The 24675-nt window shown below is 37.0% G+C and overlaps 1 protein-coding gene across 1 annotated transcript in view; it reads left to right on the top strand.

Annotated features, from left to right (window-relative positions):
• Positions 1-1813: 1813 nt before the first annotated feature.
• Positions 1814-24675, top strand: part of LOC135153858 (protein SFI1 homolog) — a 25827-nt gene continuing 2965 nt past the window's right edge. The window contains exons 1-13 of the mRNA XM_064098107.1: positions 1814-1851; positions 11368-11941; positions 12169-12240; positions 12760-12870; positions 13744-13838; positions 14180-14400; positions 15473-15632; positions 18327-18488; positions 18986-19056; positions 21544-21636; positions 22719-22816; positions 23206-23272; positions 23644-23777. Of these exons, the coding sequence (XP_063954177.1) occupies positions 11376-11941; positions 12169-12240; positions 12760-12870; positions 13744-13838; positions 14180-14400; positions 15473-15632; positions 18327-18488; positions 18986-19056; positions 21544-21636; positions 22719-22816; positions 23206-23272; positions 23644-23777 (1850 nt within the window). The 5' untranslated portion in view covers positions 1814-1851; positions 11368-11375. The remainder of the gene's footprint in view (positions 1852-11367; positions 11942-12168; positions 12241-12759; positions 12871-13743; positions 13839-14179; positions 14401-15472; positions 15633-18326; positions 18489-18985; positions 19057-21543; positions 21637-22718; positions 22817-23205; positions 23273-23643; positions 23778-24675) is intronic.

Genomic DNA, 24675 nt, shown 5'->3' with positions numbered 1-24675 from the left:
TCAGAAATTTTCACATTGGTTCAAAAATCTTTTTTTTTTCTATCATCTTCGAGAAGATCAGTAATTAGCAATATCTTTCAAAGTCACCTTTAAATGTGAGCAATTTTTGCTATCTAAAGTGCATTGGGAACATCATTATATGCAAGAGACTTGGCTGTTATAAAATGACACAGTAGATACATTTTATATTTCACAATAGATGGGAAAATAACATCAGAGCCACAATGACAGGAAGGGGGAGCAGATCTTTAATACTTCATTCATGTCATTTGTATGTTGGTTGGTTTAAAAAAAAAGCATTGAATGAATAATGGTTTTTCCTAAAAGCTCATGAAGTCATTGCTACAGTTAAAGATGACTTCAGCAAGACTGATTCATACCCAAGTTTCCAAAGTTGTCAACGAGATTCATTTTTATAATATACATTCAAGTTTTTGGGGGTAGAGAAACTTAAGGTTTTCCTTTTGATTCTGTTTTCCATGTTTTATTCATGTTCCCTTTTAAGATGTTAACTTTTTATCATAATGCTCTCTTTTAACAGTGCTTGCAAACAGTTTATTTTGTATGTTTCTCCTTTTTTTTTTGTTTTTTTTTTTTGTTGATCCACAGGCGCGATGGGAGCGGTGCCCCCCAAAAAATAACCGCTTCTAAAAAGAAAATAAAAAGAAGGGGAAAGGAAGAAAAAGGAAAAGCGAAGGGAGAAACTGGAAGAAGCGTATAGCTTTTTTTTTTCATTTTTGTCAAAAGAATAAAAACCTAAACGAGACTTCTTCTCTCTCTTCATACAAAATATCTAATCTGCCTCTCCCCTTAGTTGTTTCCCACACCTTTTTTTTTTCTTCTCTGTTTCCCATTTATTTTATACTCACAATGGTATATCGCTGCACATCCATCTTCTGTCTTTTTTTGGGGGGGGGGCCATTGATTTCAAACTTCATTCGGGGGAATGAAGTTCCTCCATGCGTACCCGTCTTCTAATAGTTTGCGAGTTAAAGAAATCTAATGCGTCTATAAAGTTTTTACAATCTGAAAGGAACAAGGTAGGCATTTTATACCACTTCTGTTTTTATTTTTTATATTTAGCTTAGCTGCGCTTTGCGCAATAAGAGGAATTATTTCAAATTCCTCAACTCTTCCAATTTCGGGAGCGCTCATAATTTCTTTTGAAAAATAAAAGTTTTTTAAATCACGGAAGATCAATTGAATTTGTACTAGAGACGAAAGAGACGTCTTATTTTGATTTGAATTTGATGAGATACCAAAAATTTCCTGCACCTCCCCCACCCCATCAGGCACCGCTTATCGCGCCCCCGGCTCTCCAAAATAAATCCTGGCTACGCTGTGTTGGTCCAGGTCAGTATATCTTTGGAAGATTTTATATTGTATATTTCTTTAATCATAGATTGCAAAAATGCTAGAAAAATCCATGGTTTATAGAAATTTTTTTAATAGCAAACAACAGGAAAACATTACCTACAAACACAACAAGTTTAATCATAGAGCTATCTGTATTTAGCTCTATATGGTTTAATTAAACAAATCATAACCATATAGCGTTATCATGTCCGGAAAATATATTCGCGGCGGCATGATTGACATAATTTCTATTTTTAATTTCATGCATGTTTTAACTAGTTAAAGTATGTATTATTTTTCCGATACAAATGGATAAAATCGTTTAAAAATGTGAGTTTATACCCCCCGCCCCCGATTAACACCAGTGAAATTGGATATGGAATTGTTTAATTCCACAAAATATAAATAGAATCAAATGAAAGACACTATACAAAGAGACAATTGGCGGCCCGTAGACGTCTATACGACTAGACTTTGAACGGATCGGAGCCCGCGGTAAGTTGATGTTAAAACTGTTTTTTTTTCTTCAAATTTCTATAACTTTGAGGAAGAATGTAAACTAAAAACCAGGAGAGTGAAAATATTTAAATGTATATCTCCCCACCTCCTTCACGGCTACCCACCTTTACTACTGTTTTTTAAGTGATATATAAATTCAAATTTAAAACAACCACGGCACGTTACGGTCACCACCGAAAATAAAAATAAAAGCGCCTGCCTCGCTGCAGCGCCGGTGCGGAGCGGCCGCCGAGCCGGATCGGAGGACTGGTCATCGAGACCTGGGGGGCGTTTCATGAAAGTTGTCGGCAGCTGACTGAAGTGCCATAGTAGACAGCTGGCAGCCGTCTGTTTCGAGGAGTTTTTTAACATTTTTTTATTTCTCCTCGTACACAGACGGCTCGCTATCGTGCAGCCACCATTAGGGGACTTACAAATACAATGCAAAATCCCCCCGTCGGGGCTCTCCAATTTTTGTCTTTAGTTTAAGTTTAATGAATCAAACTTTTGAAAATTAACGTGACCGAAATGCAAATTAATATTCCCTCTTGGCATTAATTGCCAAAAAACGGGGAAAATCAAGTTAAAAGGAACAAAAACAGTGACTTACCTCGGCTGTCGCGCAACTTCACTGCCCTGTTTTATCCGAACTTAAAGGACAAGTCCACCCCAACAAAAACTTGATTTGAATAAAAAGAGAAAAATTCAACAAGCACTGAAAATTTCATCAAAATCGGATGTAAAATAACGAATTTATGACATTTTAAAGTTTCGCTTCATTTCACAAAACAGTTAACTTATATGCACATCTCGGTCAGTATGCAAATGAGTGAACTGATGACATCACTCACTGTTTCTTTTGTATTTTATATGAAATATGAAATATTTTGATTTTCTCGTCATTGTCATGTGAAATGAAGTTTCATTCCTCCCTGAATACGTGGAATTCCATTATTTTAACATTTTGTGGTTCAGGCAAGGAGGTCCTAATCGTCAAATTCGTAAAAATTGAAATATTGTATAATTCAAACAATAAAAAACAAGAGAAATAGTGAGTGAGTGACATCATCGATTCTCTCATTTGGATGTAACTGGCTCGTTCATAAAACTATTTTGTTAAAAATAAGCAAAACTTTGAAATGTCATAACTTTCTTATTTTACATCCGATTTTGATGAAATTTTCAGCATTGTGCTTGTCTGATTTTTCTCTATTGATTCAAATCAACATTTTTCTGAGGTGGACTTGACCTTTAATACACATAATGACATTACATAAACATATGGCCATTGAGTCCCCTGTACAGATCGCGCTAGAAATTTGGTCTCTGTATTTGGTGAGTGAAGCCAACGGAGTTCAGCTAAACAACCAACATAACAGAGACCGAAGCTTTTGGTCTAGAACTGCCAGTGCTGACAATTTCAGTGAAATTCTTGGTTTTGATTGGCTAAGAAGCATTGGCCTCTGACTGTTAGTAAGTTTAATATGGAAACTGTCAATGTCATCATCAGGGTGACCAGACCAGACGTCCCGTATTTCCCGGGATCATCCCGTATTTTGCTCCTTTGAAGCTGAAGCCAGGCTTTGACTTGTCCCGGCGTCCCGATAAACCCTTCCCGGGACGCCTATTTGTCCCATATTTCAAAATATTGAACAAAATATAGTTAATACATTTAAAAGTGACGAATTTTCATCAAATACGACGAAGCGGAGACAACAATAAAATCGATAAATGTAAACTTGATCTGCGGTGATTTTCTTGCTAACCCAAAATACATGTATGTACATTGCAAACGAACTGGCCTCCTGCATGCCTGTGTGTGGCAGGCTACTACTACTAGCTAGCCATGTAGGATCGGAGCAGACTTCAATGGTGCAAACAATCTCACATGATAAAAAGTTTTTCCACCAAAATAATAAAATCGGTGGGAAATTTTTATAATTATATTATGGATTCTCAGACTACTGATTTGGAGATGTAATCGGAGGAACAAGTTATTGAGTTTTCATAACTTAATCTAGTTGTTTCAGCTGCGAACTTGTACTGGAATGTGAGAGATGCCTACTATGATACTAACCTCGCATTACGTGTGAGTGGGCATGGCTCGGTCAGGGATATGCTCCGCTGAGTCTTCGTCATGGCTGGGGGGATGAAGGGAGAAGAAAGGGAAAAAAAATGATTAGATCTAGATCTACCGGTACTATCGATCTAGATCTTTGGCTATGCAGTAATGAAAGAATTTGCGATAATGAAAGAATGAAAAAAAAAGGTTCCTTCATTCTTTGAAAGAAAAAAACATTAAGAAAAGAGGGAAGGAAATACAGAAAGAAAGAAATAAGGGAGAAGAACTAACAGAAAAGAAGAAAATAAAGAATGAAGGAAGAAAAGAAAGAATGAAAAGAAAAAAAGGAGAGAAAGAAGGAAGCAAAGAAAAATTAAGGGAAAGAATGTACGAAAGAAAAGGAAAGAAATAAAAAGTAATGAAAGACAGAGAAGGAAAGAATTAAGAAAATAAATGGACACAGAAAGAACTAGAATTTTAATTCGTCATGTGGACGAATTAGGTGGTCTGTCCTTATTCTCGCCATCATGATCACTATTACCATGTTCAAGCAGATCAATATGATCTTCATGATGACAACGGAATGTTCATTATGGATGGAATACTTGTGAAAGACTGGAGATGATAAAGCACTGAAAAGGGTCTCTTTGATATATGAAAATACATGTGATATGAAAAAAGTAATTATAATCTGTTTTATCTTGCTAAATGTTAACTTTCATACCTTTTAATTATCATAAAGGATCATGTACGAGGTGGTAAAAAGAAAAAAAAATGAAAAAAAAAAAAATCTTGTTCACCCCCAGGACTCGAACCTGCGCCCCCGAGAACTCAAGTCAAGTGCGTTATCCATTGAGCCACGATATTCCCCATAGAGATTACACGTAAGCAAATTTGAGAATTGCAAATCCAATTTTGCAAGCTAAAAACGGGCATGATCCCGGCATCTGATCAAAAAATGGAGGGCACATTTCCGAAAGCTTAGAATCTCAGCTACAACATACTAAAAGCTCAGAGATAACTGACATGAAAAAATGGAGATACATGTATAGCTCACGAAATATAGGAATGTAGAATCTAGTTTTGAGAAAAAGTCATGTCCCATAGAGATTACACGCAAAATGAGGAAAAATGACATGCCTCTTTTCATCGCTGTTTTACACCATGATGCATTTTTCGAAATGAATATTTATATTAACTAAGGAAAAAGAGTACATTCTAAACTACAACATATTGAAATCTGGGCGAAAAATGATCAATATTTACGGAGTTATGATCAAATTTGCATAAATTTGATGACGTCATTTTTTAAAAGAATGACATTTTCAGTTTAGGCGCAATTTTGATGACGTCATGATCAAATTGAGGGACAATGGTGACATGAAATGAAATCTACAACTCATACTCTATCGATATTAAAAAACAAAAATTGGGGTCAACGGACTATTTAAAGAGCTACAGTGAATTTTCAATAGACATGTTTTTGCCCATATATTGCCTGTAGTGAGAGCTTGCGCGCACACGTGCTGCAAACTTTAACGGGTGTTAATTTCTTTATTAATGGTCGTAGAAGGTTGATCAAGGTATCAAATTGCTGAGAATTATATCATCAATGCAATGATATAAAAAAAAACTGTGTTTCTGCGTTGCGTTATGGCGTTACCGTATGCGCGCGCGCAAATTTTTGAAATGCCTAAAAAAATTTATAGGCCATTTGGAGAATTTTTTTAGCTTTGACGCGCGCGTCATGACCTTAACATGACCTTTGATGACATTGACAGATGACCTTTAACCTAAAGTTTATGTGATGTAAATATAGTTGATTATTGATGATCCGTTATGTTGATATGATCAAATTGAGAATTTTACAAAATGGCGCGTAGATGACGTCATCGTAATCAGATAACCTTGAAAAGCTTAGTATGCCGTCTCTATGATAGACTCTATATATGACAGAAAAATCAGCCAAATTGATTCAGCCAATTCGGAGAAAAGTTGGCGACAAACATAGGTGCTAAAAATAAATAATAAAGAAAATTCTGACGAAATTAAGAGGTGATCTGTCACAGACAGACCACCTAAAAAGATCGAAAATGAATAAAATGGAACCCGAAAATATAGGCATGAAGGAAGGATAGAAGAAGGCATGAAAATAGAAAGAAAGAGGAAGAAAGCTCAAATTATCTAAAAATTCTACATGTAGTCTACATTAGATCTAGATCTATAGATTCTAACAAAAAAAAGTAAGTCCCCTAAATCAAAATGCGGTAACTTTTGAGAAGAAAAAAATTTGTGGGTGGTTTTCTACACTCATTGAGCAATTCCTGGGGAAAAAATGAGATGATCGGTTGAGTCATGCATGAGTAATCAAAGATTGAATTAAAAATGACAATTTTTTTAAAGTCACAAGAGCCGTTTTTCAGATTGTGTAAATTATACAAAATTGGGCGAAGGTTGTTTTTTGTGAATTTTATGGTGCTGCTGTTTTGCTATCCATCATTTAGCCACTCCACACAAAATATTGATAATGTATGTTCATGGTTGAGTGAGCACAATTTTTTTGTGACGTATCATCATAGGGGTTTATGGTAGTATCCTCTATAAGTAAAAAAAAAAACATGTTTAAGATTGGAAAATGTTAGTGGCTCCCCTCCCCCAATTTCTCGGCCCCCCTCCCCATTTTCAAATTCTTGATCCACCACTGATTTGTCCATAAATTCAACTGACCCTGAGAAATTGTTAGGAAAAGAATGCATTATGCAATATAAAGAGTATTCATTCCTAAGTTTTCAGGTGTGCTCGCTCAACCATGAAAGTACAAAGTTTGGAAAGTGTGTGGTGATAAAAAAAACAGCAATTACCGGTAAGTCAAATTTGAAACTGAATTTTCCCCCATTATAACCCCTCTGAAATGAGTCTGTGACAATGAAAATGCCATTTTCCCTTCAGAGTGACACTATCCAAAAGACGTGCACACCAAAATAATCATTTGATACGGCACAGAGTGGGGCCAAGGCCTTGAACTTTCTTCTCATTTGCATGATTTTTTAATATTGTGTGTTCACTGAAGCATTAGAGATAGGGATTTTCACAAAAATCAAATCAAATGAACTATGGAAGAAGGTTTGTGACAGATATCCATAGTTAGCAATCACATATTTTTCGAATAACGTCTAAAAGAGCTATTCACATTCCACATGTTCATTCAAGCATGAATGTTTAATTAAATACCTTTGAATCATTGAAGCATGTTAATTGGCAATGAACATAAAAAAAGTTGATAAGATAATTTCAGTTCCCAAAATGAATCAATACTTGCCTATGATATTTGAAAATCATATTTTTTGTTTTCAGTAAATGTCCATTGAACCATGAAATGATGAATATTGAAATTAATTCTCATATTCAATTTTTTTAATTGATAGAAATGGGTAAAAAAATCGAATTATAGCAAATTTTGTCTTGTGTTTATTCAACCGTGAAATTCAGCAAAAGGTTGTATTGTCTTTTAGAAAGTAGCTTTTAAAAGCCTTCTGACTATTTTTCATGATGAGAATGTGGAATTTGTTCCAATAAATTGGAATCAAAGTCATATTTGGCTTGTGACTTTTAAAAAGTGACAATTTTGCCTTCCAGCGGTGCCCACTGAAGGATGACATAAAATACATCTGTAACATTCACTCAGAGGGTAGCTTATAAAATTACCTACACGCTCATGTAAAAATATATTAGAAACTCCCAGTGGTTCGGAAATTTTGGATGTTTGTTTAAGGGGGGACTTACTGTTGTGTATATTTTAACTTTTAATTTTCGATGAAATATTCTGAAATTTCAAAAATCATCAGACAAATATTTTAGAAATTTCAAAGTGAAACATTGTAAGACTTGAAAATAAGATAATCATTGTGGCACACACACACACAATTCTTGCCACTACAAGTCTGGACCGATCACAAGAGGACTCAAAACAAAGGCTGAAACAACTAGTTATGAAATTCCACAACTTGATCCTCTGATCATGTCACCAAATCAGCAGATTAGTAATTTTAGAATCCATAAACAACTTCACGATTTTGTGATTATTTTGGTGGAAAAATTATTTTTCATGCAAGATTGTTCACTCTGATTCAGAGTTTGATCGGGGAGGTGCCGATCTGCAGAAAACCAATCGATCAGCTCCGGCATGGCAGGCCTGGCCATCAGCTACATGCATGTATGCTGACTTTGTATGTGTATGTTTGTGTAGATCAAACAAAATGATGCAAACTGGCTTGCAATTTGGGGCAAAGAAAGTTGTTAACTTTGTTTTTTTGTCTCTCTCTCTTCTGTATTTTTGCTTGTGAAATATTGGAACACTTTTTAAAAATTTCATTTCGCTGTGAGAATTTTGCTTGCCCGATTCAGCCAAGTAGTTTTTGTCTTTACTTCAAAACACTTGCCCGACTTTTACTGGCCCCGGATGATCAGACAAGCGCTTATGTCGCAAACTGGGTTTCATAGTTCCGGTGCTTCACACGATGCTTAACTACAGCGCCTATGGAGAAAAGGGTGAGCTTCTGCACCCTCCTTGGTTAGATTCTATAGTACTGCTTAATTCCCCCTTTTGGTGGGAAAAACAGAGCGTAATAATGTAAAGGTTTTTATGAAGAATATAATCAGCTCACCAGCTTCGTGATTTGATATCCAAAATTTTTATTCCAAGAGCTGGTGTCGGGTTCCAGCGATCGATTGTCGTCATGTTTCTTTTGCAGCTTAAAGCATACAAAAGCATCAGCCAATCACATTTGTGTTTAATACCACTTTCAGTTTTTCAGCTGGTAAGTTTATTACATTCTTCATTAACAACTTTACATTATTGCGTTCTGTTTCTCCCTCCAAAAGGGGGAATTAAGCAGTAATCGAGGAGGGTGCGGTAGCTCCCCCCTTTCTCCATGGACACTGTATAAGTATCCTGCAAAGCACTGGTACTAGGAGTCCTATGGAGACTTCCGTCTGTGTAGCAGGAAAAATGTTTAAAACTCCTGTGAAACAGTCTAGCTCAGGGCTAGACAAAAAAATATATCAGATGTTTGTCGCATAATCACATCTGATAATCATTTTCATACATTGAACTTCGCAACATCTTTCCAAAGGGAATTTGAGAATAGAGATTATATTAACGGGCAAAAAAACACATTTTCCAAGTCTTTACTTTCTCAAAATAGAGTCTAGATCTACATGTATACCATATACAGTGTATATGATTCCTGAAAAGTGATTTTGTTAATTTTCCAACATTACCGACAGAAAACACACGTTTGGTTATTGGGATACATGTACCATTTTCAAGTGACCATAACATTTTACATGTGAAGAGAGGTGCGTTCATACATGTCAGGAGCTGATATTGTAAAAATAAAAAATAGATCACGGCAAGGATATTGATTATTTCTAAGCCTGAGTCGATTCGATTTTTAAATCGGTGTTCGATCGATGTCATCGAGCGCCGGTGCAGATTTTGCAAAGTCGGTGCATCGAAAAAAAATTAAAAAAATACGTCGGCCGGCCGATTCGTTTGGTTCACACAATCAATCATCAAAAATCAAAATAACATTAATGTCCAACTTGACTACTACTTACTTGATTTATATTGCCCCCAAAATGAAACCGATTGTGTAATTATGATGCCTCTTCACCATTAATTTGAAGTTTATTTAAATCATAGTTCGAGTCTTACTCGTCTGCTCGTGCCGAGATAATTTATGCATGATGAATTCATGAATGGAAGTCGCCATCGATCGTGCATGCGCAGTAGGTACTGTGCTTTAATCAAACCAGAAAATGGCCGGAAAATTGGCGCGATCAACGTAAAATAAATCTTGCTTTCATGAACAATATTAATATCATGACCATAGAACACGATTTAATCGTAATAATTAACAATAATTCGCATATGATAATCATTAATATGAATTTAGAGCTTGATGTGAAACGTTTGTATTTCGTATCAATTTTCAATGACGGACATCACATGACGATCGACTTGAGTGAGTGCACTTGTCTAAAGAAATAATTATCACGTCAGGATTGATTCTCGAACATTGTCAACATGCAGAAACTCTCTTCAAGATCGTAATATCTCCATATAATAACATTTTACATGACAAAACAGAGAAAATTGCGTTTGATATTTTTTCCCATCAATTTGAAGCTAGTTTGTGCCCAACTTTGGGCTCTGATTTCATGAATGGAAAATATGTCATACGTCATCGAACGCGCATGCGCATTGTGCTTCTTTTCTCGGAGCTCGGAGACGTCGTCCAGAGATGGAATAAAAATAAAGATAATGCCAGTATAATACTATTAATTCTTCCATATGAACATATTACTTAGCTGACATCGTCATTATTTTTAGTATGGCCATAAACATGATAAAATCTTATTAAATTGTAATTGTTTAACATCCAATAATAATTTATATGAATGTAGAGCTCGATCCGAGACATTCGTATTTATTTCGATCGCATGCTCTTGTGTCTGACTCTAAAAATAAGGAATGGATTATCAGGATTAATTCTCGAACATCGTCATAACTCATATTCCACAATATTTCCTCACAATCGTTATATCAGCATTGAATACCAATTCAAATGACCATCCAGAGAAAATTACGTATTTATTCCCATCAATTTATTTGGAGCTCATTTTGGATCCAACTACCCCGCCAACTACACAATCTCAGGCAAGTTACAGCGCTCTCCGCGCTGGTCGCACTTGTTTGCTGGTGCTGGCAAGCACGCCTGTCGTTTCGGGAGAGTGAGTGTACGGGGCTGGTGTGTGCGAGTCTGGACTGCGAGTGCTAGTTGACCGAAAATCATTCGGATCGACTCTGCGTGATTCATGTCTTTAATATTGTTTAAACTTATGTGTTGTCATCTGCAAATATCATTGTTGGAGATATTTTGGGAAGATTTCTGCATTGGTCCCCGGCCTTTTTTGTGTTTTGTGATGATGAAAAATACAAATGAAATTTGCTCTGTCATCTGCTTGTGCAACGCTCACCCGGCCAGTGCATGCAGTGCGTGCATAGCGCATCGACGCGACGGCCGGAGCAAAAAAAGAATGACTCGATTTCCCCGCCTTCAAAATTCGATGCATCGATGTTCGATCGAATTAAAGCTGTCGAACACCGGTTTTCAAAATAATCGATATGACTCAGGCTTAATTATTTCTGTTTAAATAATGGTAGAAGTTTAAACTTTGATGAATTTTAAGTACATGTGAATGTTGTGTTTGATAGGAATTCATGAAAGTGTTCAGAAATACAGTCCACTACAAGAAATTTACCCTTACATGTATTTGATGTAAATTTAATGTCTTATGCTGTGAAAAGACCATTTTCTAAACAGAAATTAACTGTATTGGTTGCATGTCCAGGAATTAGATTCCATATTTTTTGTTCTTTCATACAGCCCATGTTATGTGTATGTTGAGGAAACCAATGAAAATGACCCAGAAGCGCAATTCCAAGGTAACCCTTCCGAACCTCTCATTAGCCGAAGCCCATCACAAAGCTGACAAATTTTCTCTGAGTGACCTGCACCGTCAGACCAATGCTGCTGCCAAACAGGCCATCCTCTATGAGCTCCACTCATCGATGCAGCTTCGAGCAGAGAGGATTCGTCTCCATCGGAAAGGTTCCTCAGATACTCATCATGATGATGGTGATGACGATCTCAAAGAAGCTGCTGAAAGGGAGCCAGTAACGCAGGTCCCCTCCCGATATCAAACCAAACATGTGACTTTTGGTGAAGCACATTTAGAACCAAGACTCCAATCCCGAATCCCTGTTCCAGTTCGTCATGACCCAAACCAAAGGTCAAGAAGTCACAAGGTCTCCAATGTAAAGGAGCAGGATGGTAGAAGCAGGGTTGCACAAAATGTCAGAAGGAGAGGTGATGGTGACAATAAGCATCATGGGAACCAAACTGTAAACTTTGAGTATACGTGGGGACAAAGAGGAAGGTTGAATGAACTCAGAATCAGGTAAAATGTCTTGAATCTTTTCTGCTATCATCTTAATCATTGGAATGTCCAAGAGATCCTGAATAATCTGAAAATATATGCTTCAGTGAGAAAATTTATTTTAACATAGCTCTAATGTTGTTAGACAGTCCGAAAATGCAACCATCTGCTAGGAGACCAAATGGACGTTAAATACTAACAGTCTTGAATATGCCAGGGGTGTTGATGTACTCTGTGCTCTTTTCCAGGTTTCTTGCAAGGAAGTATTTCAAGGTGTGGAGGAGGAATGCTTGCACTGGTGTCAGACCATCAATTATCAGGTATCTAGAGCCCTCAGTTTAAAATGATTGTAATCATGATAATAACAGTCTGTTTATTACTTCAATTATGGGTGTATTAATGCATTCCAAAATGAAAAACATACGTATTCTTTGTGGCACAAATCTACCAAAGAGGTTCCTAGCACTACTCTAACCTGATCCTATTTTCAGGTGTGCATATTTGCAATATGCACTTATTTGTGTTTATTCTATGGCACTTCAAACCTAGGGTTTGAAACCATCGAGGGGTTTGAACCCATATTGTGATGCTTGGTTGGAATTGGCTCTGGGAATTTGAGGTTTCTCTTTACCTGCCCCCAACAACAAATATATTTGAATGTGATATTACTCTTGGAGATTGCTAGTCCGTGATATTGGACATTCCTCGACATCCTGAAATTTTTATTCGAGAAAGGATTAGTTTGTCCCTGCCAAATACAAAATGAACATGTAGCTCTGTTTGTCCTATTTTCAAGCAGACAGAAAATTAAATTGAGATTTCCATTTCTTGAACTCCAGGGAGCATTACAACTCACGGCTTCTGCGGAAGATGTTTGACGAGTGGAGAGAATTCTGGTGGACACAGCGCAGAGAATGGACCCTAATGATAAGAGCTGAGTATCATCATAGGTAACAGAAAACTTTTCATTGTTGAGGGGGTTTTCAGGAAGAATCAGATGGCTCCAGGGGATTCTAAAATATAATTTAATATAATTTGTAGGATTGAAAATAATCATTGAAGAAGAATGTGAGAAAATCACTATGCCCAGACTGGGATTTGAACCCAAATCTTGGTAATGACTGATGCTTTACGAAGAGACAATGTAAATTTCTGACTTTCTTCCATCCTGTGGGGGTACATGTATATCAACTCATTTCTACACCACAGCACTGCCATGAAAAACTGAATAATTAACAACTGTAAACATAAAAATACCCGTATAGCAACCTGTTTCTGTTTGACAGTAAGGTTTTATGAGGTGTGAAACTGGAAATAGGCAGCTTTTGATACTTAATCTGTTAAAAACTTATACCTGTATTTGTGAAGAGCTGCAGAATGAGTGGTTTTATGTATGCTTGTAAGAGAATGCTGTATTTCATAGTGAAATTGCTTATGTGGTATTAGGTAGGCCAAGTCACAATTGGACACATCATTGGTGTAGTCATTTCTGCAGAGGATGCTAAATTTTTAAATGCAATTTCAATTGCCAATATACATTTGTTCTTGTAAGAAAGCATGCACAGGTCCACAGATAAATTTGAAAAGATGCAAACAGTATTGGATGGAATACAGCTTTCCTAGAAGCAAGTACACAATCCCCTTCCTGAATTAGAAGCCAAAATATGACTTTTTGTGTTATGAGCTCATGGGCAGATATATGTAGATGACTTGTGATTTGTGCTTATAACCTTTATGATTCCTTTGCTTTTCACTGCCTCCTCTATGTTTGAACACATACTAGATAAGAAAAGTATTTATCACCTATTTCCTTCCTATCACAGATACAAGATTTACCAACATGTATGGATGTGTTGGAGAGCATTTGTTGTGAGAGAAAAAGTGAAGAATGCCAAGAAAGAAATCTCAAGCATCCATGGTAATATTAGAACAATTTTTCTTTGCCCCCGCCCCCACTTAAAAAAATGATATCCTTTCTCTTCTTTCTTTGCTTCTCTCTTTCTGGCTTTCCTTTATTCTAATTCTTTTAAATTCTTTCTTTTTTTGTCTTTGTCATTATTTTTCCTCATTCTATTTCTTCAATGATTGTTTTTTCCTTTTACCGCCATGTTTACTTTCTCCTTAGAATATGGTATATTATAAATTCTAAATACATGTACATGTATATGAATTGTGAAATTTTGAATTGGGTGTAAATCATATGTGAAATTTTCTTGTGCATGCATGTTATTGTCTTTTTTATTACTTCCAACTTGACAGCCTCAAGTACATTGCTACTCAAGGCCATGTTAGCATGGAAGCACTATGTCACATTGAGGAGAGCAAAGAGAGTACTGAAGCAGAAAGCTGAGAAGGTTCATCAGAGACATGCACTGCAATTCTGTTGGAATGAATGGAGGGCTGCCTTGCAGCAGCGCAGGGAGGAGAATGATGCTGACGTGTATGCCTTGCAGTACTGGGCTGAGAGTCTCATCCAGAGGGTGAGTTGAAAGAGAAAGGTGGAGAGAGGGAGAGTGAGAGGGGGTGGGCAGGGAAAAGAGAAAGGGGGAAATAGCATAGGGCAATTGTTTAAACACTAAAGAAAAGTATCATAGGTGTTTGTTGATAATTCTCTTTAAAGGGGAATCCAGCCTTTGCCATAAAATGTTGTGTTGGGAAGTAGAAAAATAAATTAAACAGAATGGCGAAAGTTTGAAAGAAATCGTACAAGGGATAAGAAAGTTATAGCTGCTTTTAAATTGAGATCACTAATAGTATGTAGATTTCAAATTGGCAACTGGGTAAGTAAATTATGACAAGGGGCAAGGACAACTTTTCCATAGGCCATGTACTTTATTATCAGGGATTTGTGGTTTTCTCCTAAGTACCCATTCCCCTGGGGCAGTAATCTAAATATAATCCAGGTATATTGTTTTATGTCCTCATGATGAAAGAAAAATATAATTTGAAATAAAACTTTTTGGGAAAATGACATTTTAGCCACAATATGTATTGGAGTACATGGAAGAGTAGTCCTTGCCTTACATCACTATGACATCCCATATGCGGCCATTTGAAGTCTCCATGGGTATAGTGATTACCAATATTTACAACTTTTAAAAAATCATAACTTTCTTGTTGTTTGTCCAATATTGTTCAAACTTTCACCTATCAACTTGTCTGATTTTTCTTTTTCTTATAAAAACAAGTTTTTATTTGGGTTGGATTCCCCTTTAATAGGAAATAGTGAACTGAATTTCTAGTATCCTTCAGTTTTTTAATTTTGGAAATTTTTATATGAATCTTTTTTTTTTATGACCCGTTTGTGCCATTTGCAAATTCTGAAACATACAATTCCTGTGATGATATATCTGTAATTCAAATAAATCTGTTTATTCATTTTGAACATTATTTCCCTCTGTTATGCTTGTATTACAATATCAGCTTCTAGTTAATACATACAATATCGTTACTTGTTCCTTCTTTGAACACTTAGTACACAGAAGGAGTCATGGCCAATATGCTTGATATGTTAATTATATTGTATTAATCTATTACTAAAATTTTCCTCAGGCATGGAATGCCTGGAGAAGAAGATGGTTAGAGAAACAGGAGATGAAGGAGAAAGAGAGGCAAGCTCAGCATCACTACGAAAAGACACTGGTATCAAGATGTTATCACCAAGGCCTGATACCATACACTCATCATAGGAAAGAGAAAAGGAGGATCAATGGTGAGTATCCTTAATCCAAAGAACACTAATTCAAGTTCCCATAGGGTTTGTTCAAGGAATACCCATGAATTGGTAGCAAATGGGTTAGGCTCATAGTAGAAAGGAGAACCAATTTAAGATCACCATTTTGAATCCTTATTGATCTGAGTCATATAGACTGATTGTAGAGACTACCAGGTTTCAAGATGGTTGAGGTGCTAATCTTCACATCAAGGGCATCATGGTGTTGTGGTTCTTACTCCTGTTTCTCAATCAGAGGGTCACGGGTTCAAATCCTACTTTAGATGTTAATTTTTTTGTCTCGCCCACCGGAGGTGAAGGCGAGACTTAGGGATCCAAATGTCGTCCGTCCGTCACAAACCTAATGACACATAACTCCACAACCGTAAGTCGATTTTCAACCAAACTTGTATGGTAGATGGACTTGGGGACCTGCATGTTATGCTGCAGTCAGAGGTCACATGGTAAGGTCAAAGGTAATTTTCAAGTCAACGTTAAAGTTTACATGCAAGACTCTCTTATGACACCTAACTCCGCAACCGTAAGTCACTTTTCAACCAAACTTGGATGGTAGATGGACTTGGGGGACCTGCATGTTATGCTGCAGTCAGAGGTCACATGGTAAGGTCAAAGGTCATTTTCAGGTCAACGTTAAAGTTTACATGTAAGACTCTCTTATGACACCTAACTCCGCAACCCTAAGTCGCTTTTCAACCAAACTAGGATGGTAGATGGACTTGGGGGACCTGCATGTTATGCTGCAGTGGAAGGTCACATGGTAAGGTCAAAGGTCATTTTCAGGTCAACGTTAAAGTTTACATGCAAGACTCTCTTATGACACCTAACTCCGCAACCGTAAGTCGCTTTTCAACCAAACTAGGATGGTAGATGGACTTGGGGGACCTGCATGTTATGCTGCAGTCAGAGGTCACATGGTAAGGTCAAAGGTCATTTTCAGGTCAACGTTAAAGTTTACATGCAAGACTCTCTTATGACACCTAACTCCGCAACCGTAAGTTGCTTTTCAACCAAACTTGGATGGTAGATGGACTTGGGGGACCTGCATGTTATGCTGCAGTCTGAGGTCACATGGTAAGGTCAAAGGTCATTTTCAGGTCAACGTTAAAGTTTACATGCAAGACTCTCTTATGACACCTAACTCCGCAACCGAAAGTCACTTTTCAACCAAACTTGGAAGGTAGATGGACTTGGGAGACCTGCATGTTATGCTGCAGTGGGAGGTCACATGGTAAGGTCAAAGGTCATTTTCAGGTCAACGTTAAAGTTTACATGTAAGACTCTCTTATGACACCTAACTCCGCAACCCTAAGTCGCTTTTCAACCAAACTAGGATGGTAGATGGACTTGGGGGACCTGCATGTTATGCTGCAGTGGAAGGTCACATGGTAAGGTCAAAGGTCATTTTCAGGTCAACGTTAAAGTTTACATGCAAGACTCTCTTATGACACCTAACTCCGCAACCGTAAGTCGCTTTTCAACCAAACTAGGATGGTAGATGGACTTGGGGGACCTGCATGTTATGCTGCAGTCAGAGGTCACATGGTAAGGTCAAAGGTCATTTTCAGGTCAACGTTAAAGTTTACATGCAAGACTCTCTTATGACACCTAACTCCGCAACCGAAAGTCACTTTTCAACCAAACTTGGAAGGTAGTTTAAAGTTTACATGCAACGGTGCAAGGCTCTTATGACAAGTGTTATTCCATTCCAGTCATTTCACAATGAAGTTTCGATATAATTCTCTTGCGTGCCCTCGCAAATCACGATATTTCTTGTCATTTTCATAAGTGGGCGAGACACAAAATTGCTTTTGCCTTGTTTCAGCAAGAAATATTTCCATATTGTATTGCATTCAACCAAATGAAGGAAATGGCAGAAATTATACCTTGATACTTTGAGTGCGTAACACCTACTTAGCCGTGGTAATTACTCTCCATTATTGTAGAGTGCTCTTGAGAGTTTTGAATAAAAAAGGCAAGTATGATCTTTATGATCAGATACATTATTTTTTGTATGGTATCTTTAAAACTTTGTGAAGAAGAATCACAATTGCCTACACCTGCACGGAGGATGGGAATATATTTAAGATGATAAAATACAGCTAAATGATTCTTGTTTTAATTTTTTGAAGGCCAAGATGAATCGAGAAAATCTAACGAGCATAATGTAGAAAATTCAAAGAAATTTGACGCAAAATATGAAAGTTGTGTGATTTCAAAGTTTCACTTTATTTTGCATCACAGGTGCTGTGAATGAGAGTAACTTGTGAATACTTTGCTTTTCAAGATGGGTATCATCATCCTAAGACAGCTTTGAAGCAGATGAAAGAGATTATTATTATTACTTTAATCATTATTCATTATTTATTATTATTCATTATTCATGTACTGCGCTTTTCCCAAATTGGCCCAAAGTGCTTACAACCACAAAAGAACACATCAAGTATAGAATGAAATTGTAATCCTAAAACTCTAGACTGGAAAAAAGAAATGTCTTTAGAGATGAAGAGAGTGCTATCAACGATCGGAGCATTAAACAGAGAAGTTACCATAGTCATTATGAAAATTCTACATCAGGAATTATAGATACACATGTGTTGATAGGTGGAGGCATGTACTCTCATATACTCTAAACATCACTCTTATCTGTAACTCTCCTTTTCATACCACATTTAGCACAAGCTTACCAGGTGTATTCCCACAGACTATTAACCCAATCGTGGCAGCATTGGAATCAGAGATGGTTTACCCGTCGATCCTTAGCACAGCGCCAAGAACAGGTTGATCGTCTTGGAAACAGAGCCAGGATGAGGAGACTCCTCACTCATTGGAGATTCTGTATCCTTTATTATTTTGCTTTTATTATGTTATTGTTTGTAGGTTTAGATGTATTTTGAGATTTACTGTTTGAGATTTATTAAAATCACACAGGTAAAGCAACATAGCGCATGTAAGACTTTTTCATCAATTATGTGTTAAATGCTTTATAAGCAAGCATAAATTTAAATTTTCAACCTGTTTTATTATTATTTTTTTTTTTGGGGGGGGGGGCTTTCCTTTTTTATTTGTCTTTGCTTGCATTGCAATGATTTTTCACTATAAGAATGAGTGTTGTGGAATTGATGATGATTAACTTATTTGAGATATTTCATAAGCACTCCTTCGTGAGCATTGCTTGAAACTGATTTGAACTCTTCCAAAAACTTCTGTTTATTCAAACACTCATCATTACATGATCCTATTTTAATTTTGTCTCCTATGGCTCTGTCTGTCTTTGCTGAAAGCAAAAGAGACTGATGAATGTATTCCTTGATTCATATCATAAATGTAAAAAGATATTCATCAAGTGCATATTGAGAGGAGACAAGAAGATATAGCAAGGATACATCATAACACACAACTGAAGGTAAGTCCTAAGTTTATCTGTCATTGAAGAATATTTTCTAAGAGATCAAAGACGATGATAGAATTCATAGGAATGTTGAATTTGCTGCCATTTCTTTCTCATTCAGAAATAAATGTGACATGTTAAGCATGCATTTATGCATTTTTTAAATTCCAAATTCTCTTTTCTTATTGTTCTACATTGCATTCCATCTTCTTCATTGACATGTACAAAACATGATAAAGCAATTGAAAATAGTAAAAATTTTAGACAAACATGAGTTTCTATGAAGATAATGCTAATAACAAATACTGCAAACCGGATTGACAAGCCATTTTTTTTTTTCACTTGTTTGATGTTGATTAGTGTAGTAGGTTTCACGGTACACCATGTATCTTTCTTGGGCATATGTTGGTCCTGAAAAGGACCACCCAATCTCGACGTTTCGACAAGTGTGTTCTTGTCGTCCTCAGGAGAATGAGCAAAGTTTGTAAAAGCAGGCCTTATATACTCTGTCGAAGTGCCGTATGCACGGTATCTCGCAGGGTACATGTCTCTGATTGGCTAGATAGGTCACATGACATCCACATATGCGGACGTGGGTGACAACACGCAAATTGGGCGCGCAAAACCAGCGACGACCGGAAATTGCTGTCAGTTATCATTCCCGCTAGGATTAGCATGAATGACAAAAGTCACCACTTCCGCCCATACACTGCAGTGCTCACACGTGTGTGGAACGTCCGGGTAGGCTAATTAGGCAAATTAGCCTCTTTGTCTAGAACGGTAAGCCAGATATTGCTGAGTTGGAGGCCGCTGTCTTGAGGAACAGTGTTATGTTCCTCAATCTCCAACGCTTCTCTGACTCTCCGTTGATACCAGTAGGGGACACGGGTGACCAGTCTACTCTCATCCCAAAGAATCCGGTGATCATGCGTATGGGCATGATCGATGATTGCAGATTTTTCCCTCTCGTCTCTCCTACCATGGGCCTTGTGTTCCTTAATCCGAGTGTTGAAGGAACGACCCGTCTCTCCGATGTAAACTTTACCGCATTCACAAGGAATTCGGTAAACTCCAGGGAGGTCCTTGGAGTTGCGCTTGTCCTTATGTGTAGTGAGGGCAGATTGAAGCTTATTTGAGGAACTATGACGAACCTCAATGTCGGCTTCTCTCAAAATCCTCTGAATTTTGTGAGAGGCTGCTCCCAAATATGGAAGAACGACTCTCGCCTTGGGTTGTCCTACACGAGGGTTCCGCGAGGGGGGAAGCTCAGTGCAGATCTTATGTGAGGGGTAGTTGTTACATTTCAAAACACGTTTGATATGCTCAAGCTCACCTCTCAGGTGGATCTGGTCACTAACCTCATGCGCTCGTTTGACTAACGTCTTGTTGATGGATCTCAGCACTGATGGGTGGTGGAATGAACGATAGTTCAAGTACCGATCAGTGTGAGTAGGTTTCCGATAAACCTGATGGGATAGGGATCCCTGTGCCGTCCTCGTAATCTTTGTATCAAGAAAGGGGATAGACCCCTCATTCTCCATTTCCATGGTGAACTTGATACACTCGTGTTGAGAGTTGAGGTGCTGTAAGAAATTGCTAGTTTCCTCAGCTCCGTGTTGCCAAACCACAAAAGTGTCGTCCACATATCTAAGCCACACTTTGGGTTTGTGGGTTGCTGACTGGAGAGCCGTCTCCTCGAAATGTTCCATGAACATGTTGGCTACCACTGGGGACAGGGGAGACCCCATGGCAGCCCCTTCCGTTTGCCTGTAGAATGTCTCTCCATCTGAAAGAGGTGGAAATTGAGGCACATCTCAAGCAGGTCATGGATCTCTAGAGGAGACAACTGTGTTCTGTCAGGGAGAGTTCTGTCAAATTTCAATCTCTCAAGGATGATGGTGCAAGCATCCTTAACTGGTACACTTGTGAACAATGACTCAACATCAAAGCTGATGAGGAGGTCATTGTTAGAGACGTTCATCTGACAGATCTGCTCAACGAAATGTTTAGAGTTTCTCACGTGATGCACGCCCTGACCAACAAGAGGCTGTAAGATGTAAGTCAAATGCTGAGCCAGTGCGTACGTGGGAGATCCTCTAGTAGACACAATAGGTCTGAGTGGAGTGTCTGGTTTATGAATCTTCGGTTGCCCAAAGATTATGGGACATGGACCAGACGAGCTCCGGAGTTGTCGGTAAATGGGTCTAGACAAGACATCCTTCCTCTGGAGAGAGAGGAGCTTATCATTAACCCTACGTTCGATGGCCGGTGTGGGGTCTCTAGGAAGTTTCCTATTGTGTTGATTTATTAAAAGGGTAGCATCATTCAGGTGGTCCGTCCTGATGGAATATGGGATGAAGAAGTTCTGAATTGATCAGCTTGTAATCTTACTTTGTTGAAGCATTTCATTTTTCACTCGTCTTTTACATTTGATACATGTCAGCTATTCTGTGAAATATTTCAAGTTTCTGTGTTCGTGACCTCTCTAATTTTCCATAATAGAAACTGGGTCTGTTAATGCTGAGACTTGCTGTTGTTCAGAGGAGAGTGAAAGAAAGAAGAACAGAACAAGCAATAGAATTGCACCAAGAGATGGTAAGTGTCTCCATTAGCCTTGCTTTTAAGATTTTGAATTATGGATGTTATACAGGTAATAAAATATTCACAAGTCTATAAAAAAAATTATTTGCATTTCTGTGTTATTATACAGTGCGTCCCAGAAAAAAAAGGAAACTGGGATTTCCATGCCCTTTTTCGTCAAAAGCAAATGAATTAGGATATTTCATTTACATAACCATATAATTCAATTTTTCTTCTTTAATATGATACCTAATTAATTCGTGCATTAATGAGCAAGACGAGTTTAAAATTTTAATGTCAAGCCAGATTGCGCAGAAAAATTTGACAAGGTTGGTTTGTGAAATGACGGCGGTGCTTATTTGTCTATTAGCTCATTAGCATCTCTTTTGTATTCTATGGTAAGATTCTCTCACCGATCACTGAAATGAGAATGGATTCAGATTCACACATGAGTTTCTGCGCAAATTGTTTCTGATATGTGTCAATATTTATTGTTTGTAATCTGCCATGCGTGAACGATTTGCTAAGCTGTTGGTTTCAAATCAGAGATGAGATTTCACTCTTGCCACGAGAATCAAATTTAGAGTAAAAACATATTTAATAATTGTGAAATCTATCTCTCAAAACGGGTTTCCTTTTTTGTGGGACGCACTGTAAAGCCTGTCTGGTAAAATTCATTTGTTAATATTAGTCATTTGAATATTGTAAGGATGTTTGGATATCAGCCATTCTGTTGTAATGTTGGAAACAAAATTATCAAATCCCTAGGCTTTATATTTCTTGGTTGATAAGGAATTTGGATTTTAGAAACCCATTTTTTCATTTTCAACTATTGTGTGTGCATGTAACTTAGTATTTATTGAATTGTCACAGTGACTCTTTTTTCAGTTTTAACACCTACATTTACATGTAAATTATTATGAATTGAGTTGTTGCCAACTTTTCTTGTTCAGTTTCAACAAATTCATATATATCATTATTGATTTATTTTTTTCTTCAGTCTCAACAACTATAATTTTGTAAGTATTGAATCGTTACTATCGGTTCTATTTCAGTTTCAAAATAGTACCTGTAAATTGCTATTTAATTTCTTGCAGTTGGTGAAACGTTGTTGGAATCAATGGATCCTGCAGTGTGAACACAGAGAAGAGCTTAGACTCTTTGCAGCTACAAGGAAAGCAAGACAAATGCACAGGTAGCAAACATATATCTTCAAACATTCCTTCACAGAAATGCTTGCTTTGTGCTCATGAGATAATAAAATTTCAGGGTATTGACCATTTCCATGTGAATGTGTACAGTCCTGATTAAAACTATCATAGGAAAGAGATTGAATAGCAGATTATTTGTAAAATATTCTGATGAAGGAATAGTGAAAAAAGGATCTCCAGTTCACCAAAAGTAATATATATCTGTTACTTGGGTATTGACTCCAGTAATTTTTAGGGGTTTTCGGTGTCAAGATGAAATATGATTGAAAACTCCTCATATTAGCTCTTGTTTAAAATACCTCAAAAGAAATAAACCATGAATTCAAATGTGGAGGAATCGATAACCATTGATAAAACTTTCTTTCGTTCACAGGAAACACCTTTTGACTGCAGTATTTCAGCAATGGTGCCACTACACAGTATGGAGAAGACATCGCAAGGTAACATTTCAACTGTCTAATATGGTTTATCTTCCATTTGATGAGAACCTTCCATATGCTCGACTGAAAAAAAAGCAGAAGAAAAGACATGTTTTATTAATCTGGTCAAGATGTTGTTTTCTACCTTGACAATTCAGATTGTCGGCATTGCTTTATTTTGACCACAGGGTATTTGTGAAACACGTGGAAGTTTTCATTATTTATATTTATAATTCCAGTGGGAAAACAGTCATTATTTGTAGTAAGGAGAGGTGAAAACTCGTATTTTTTTATGCAATATCCGTTTAGTTCTCTTTGTGAATTGGGTATTAGCACTATTTTAGCCCAGACACCTTAGTTTAATTAATGTTACCTCTATCACTGATATGCAGGCTCAGTATGCCAGGGCAGATGCTCACTATGCTAGGAGCAACCTGCTTCCTAAGTGTATCCAGAGACTTAGAGACAATGCTGAATTAGAGAAGAAGAAGAGGGCACTCCATGCACAGGCTATGGAATTCTACAGGTATTGGAAGGTCCATTTATATTCATTCTTTACCCTTTATCTCATTACAATATAATTTTTCATACAAATCATCCTTCTTATAGAACATATATGTATCAAACTGTTCAATTTTGTATCGATTTTTCTGAGAATAAAATTTTTACTTTGTTCTTTCCACTTCAATTGAAACTATCTTTGCTTGTTGTGTAGTAGTTGGAGAGGCAGTTGGAGTTGGCAGTTCGCTGTATATTACTATAGTCAAGTAAAGAAAGCAAAGAGATAATATGCAAAATTTGAATTGTTTTACTTAAAAAAATTTACCAGATCATATGAGTGGAATGTCCTATGATGTTTTTAATGTTTGTTTTCATGGAATTCAGACAAAATGAGACAACTTTTGGTCAGTTTTATGCCAATCATCATACAGCTGGGCAATTCCATAAAATAATCAACCTTTTTGTACGTCCGAACCCCATTTTTCTCAAGTTTTGCTTCACTTCATAAACTGACCAAGTCATGGTCATTTGAAAGCATTACAGACTTTCAAAAGAACCAGAAATCAGAGACAGAAAATTTAACAAAGGTCCCATATATAGGGGGTCGGACGTACATATTTTATGGAATTGCCCAGCTATGACTATTCATCATGACGTGTAGACCTGTATTTATCTAGAGGAATTTCATTTTGTATCATGTTACAAAACCATGGATTATCCAGATTTTGTATGTACATGATTGCACTTGTTTCATTGTGTACATACTGAAAAATTCCAATTATAATTGTTCGCTTTTGGCAAAGGGCGCTAAATTCCTGCTTAAATAAAGCATGATAATGCAAGAAATCTGCATAATTCATGGTAGAATGAAACATCTTTGAGTAGGTATATGTGCCTTTATGTGCAAGTTCTGTTTTCCATTG

This window comes from Lytechinus pictus, chromosome 4, assembly GCF_037042905.1.
Source record: "Lytechinus pictus isolate F3 Inbred chromosome 4, Lp3.0, whole genome shotgun sequence".
NCBI lineage: Eukaryota > Metazoa > Echinodermata > Echinoidea > Temnopleuroida > Toxopneustidae > Lytechinus > Lytechinus pictus.
Note: the sequence above shows the minus strand (reverse complement) of the source record. Positions and strands in the feature narration are given on the sequence as shown.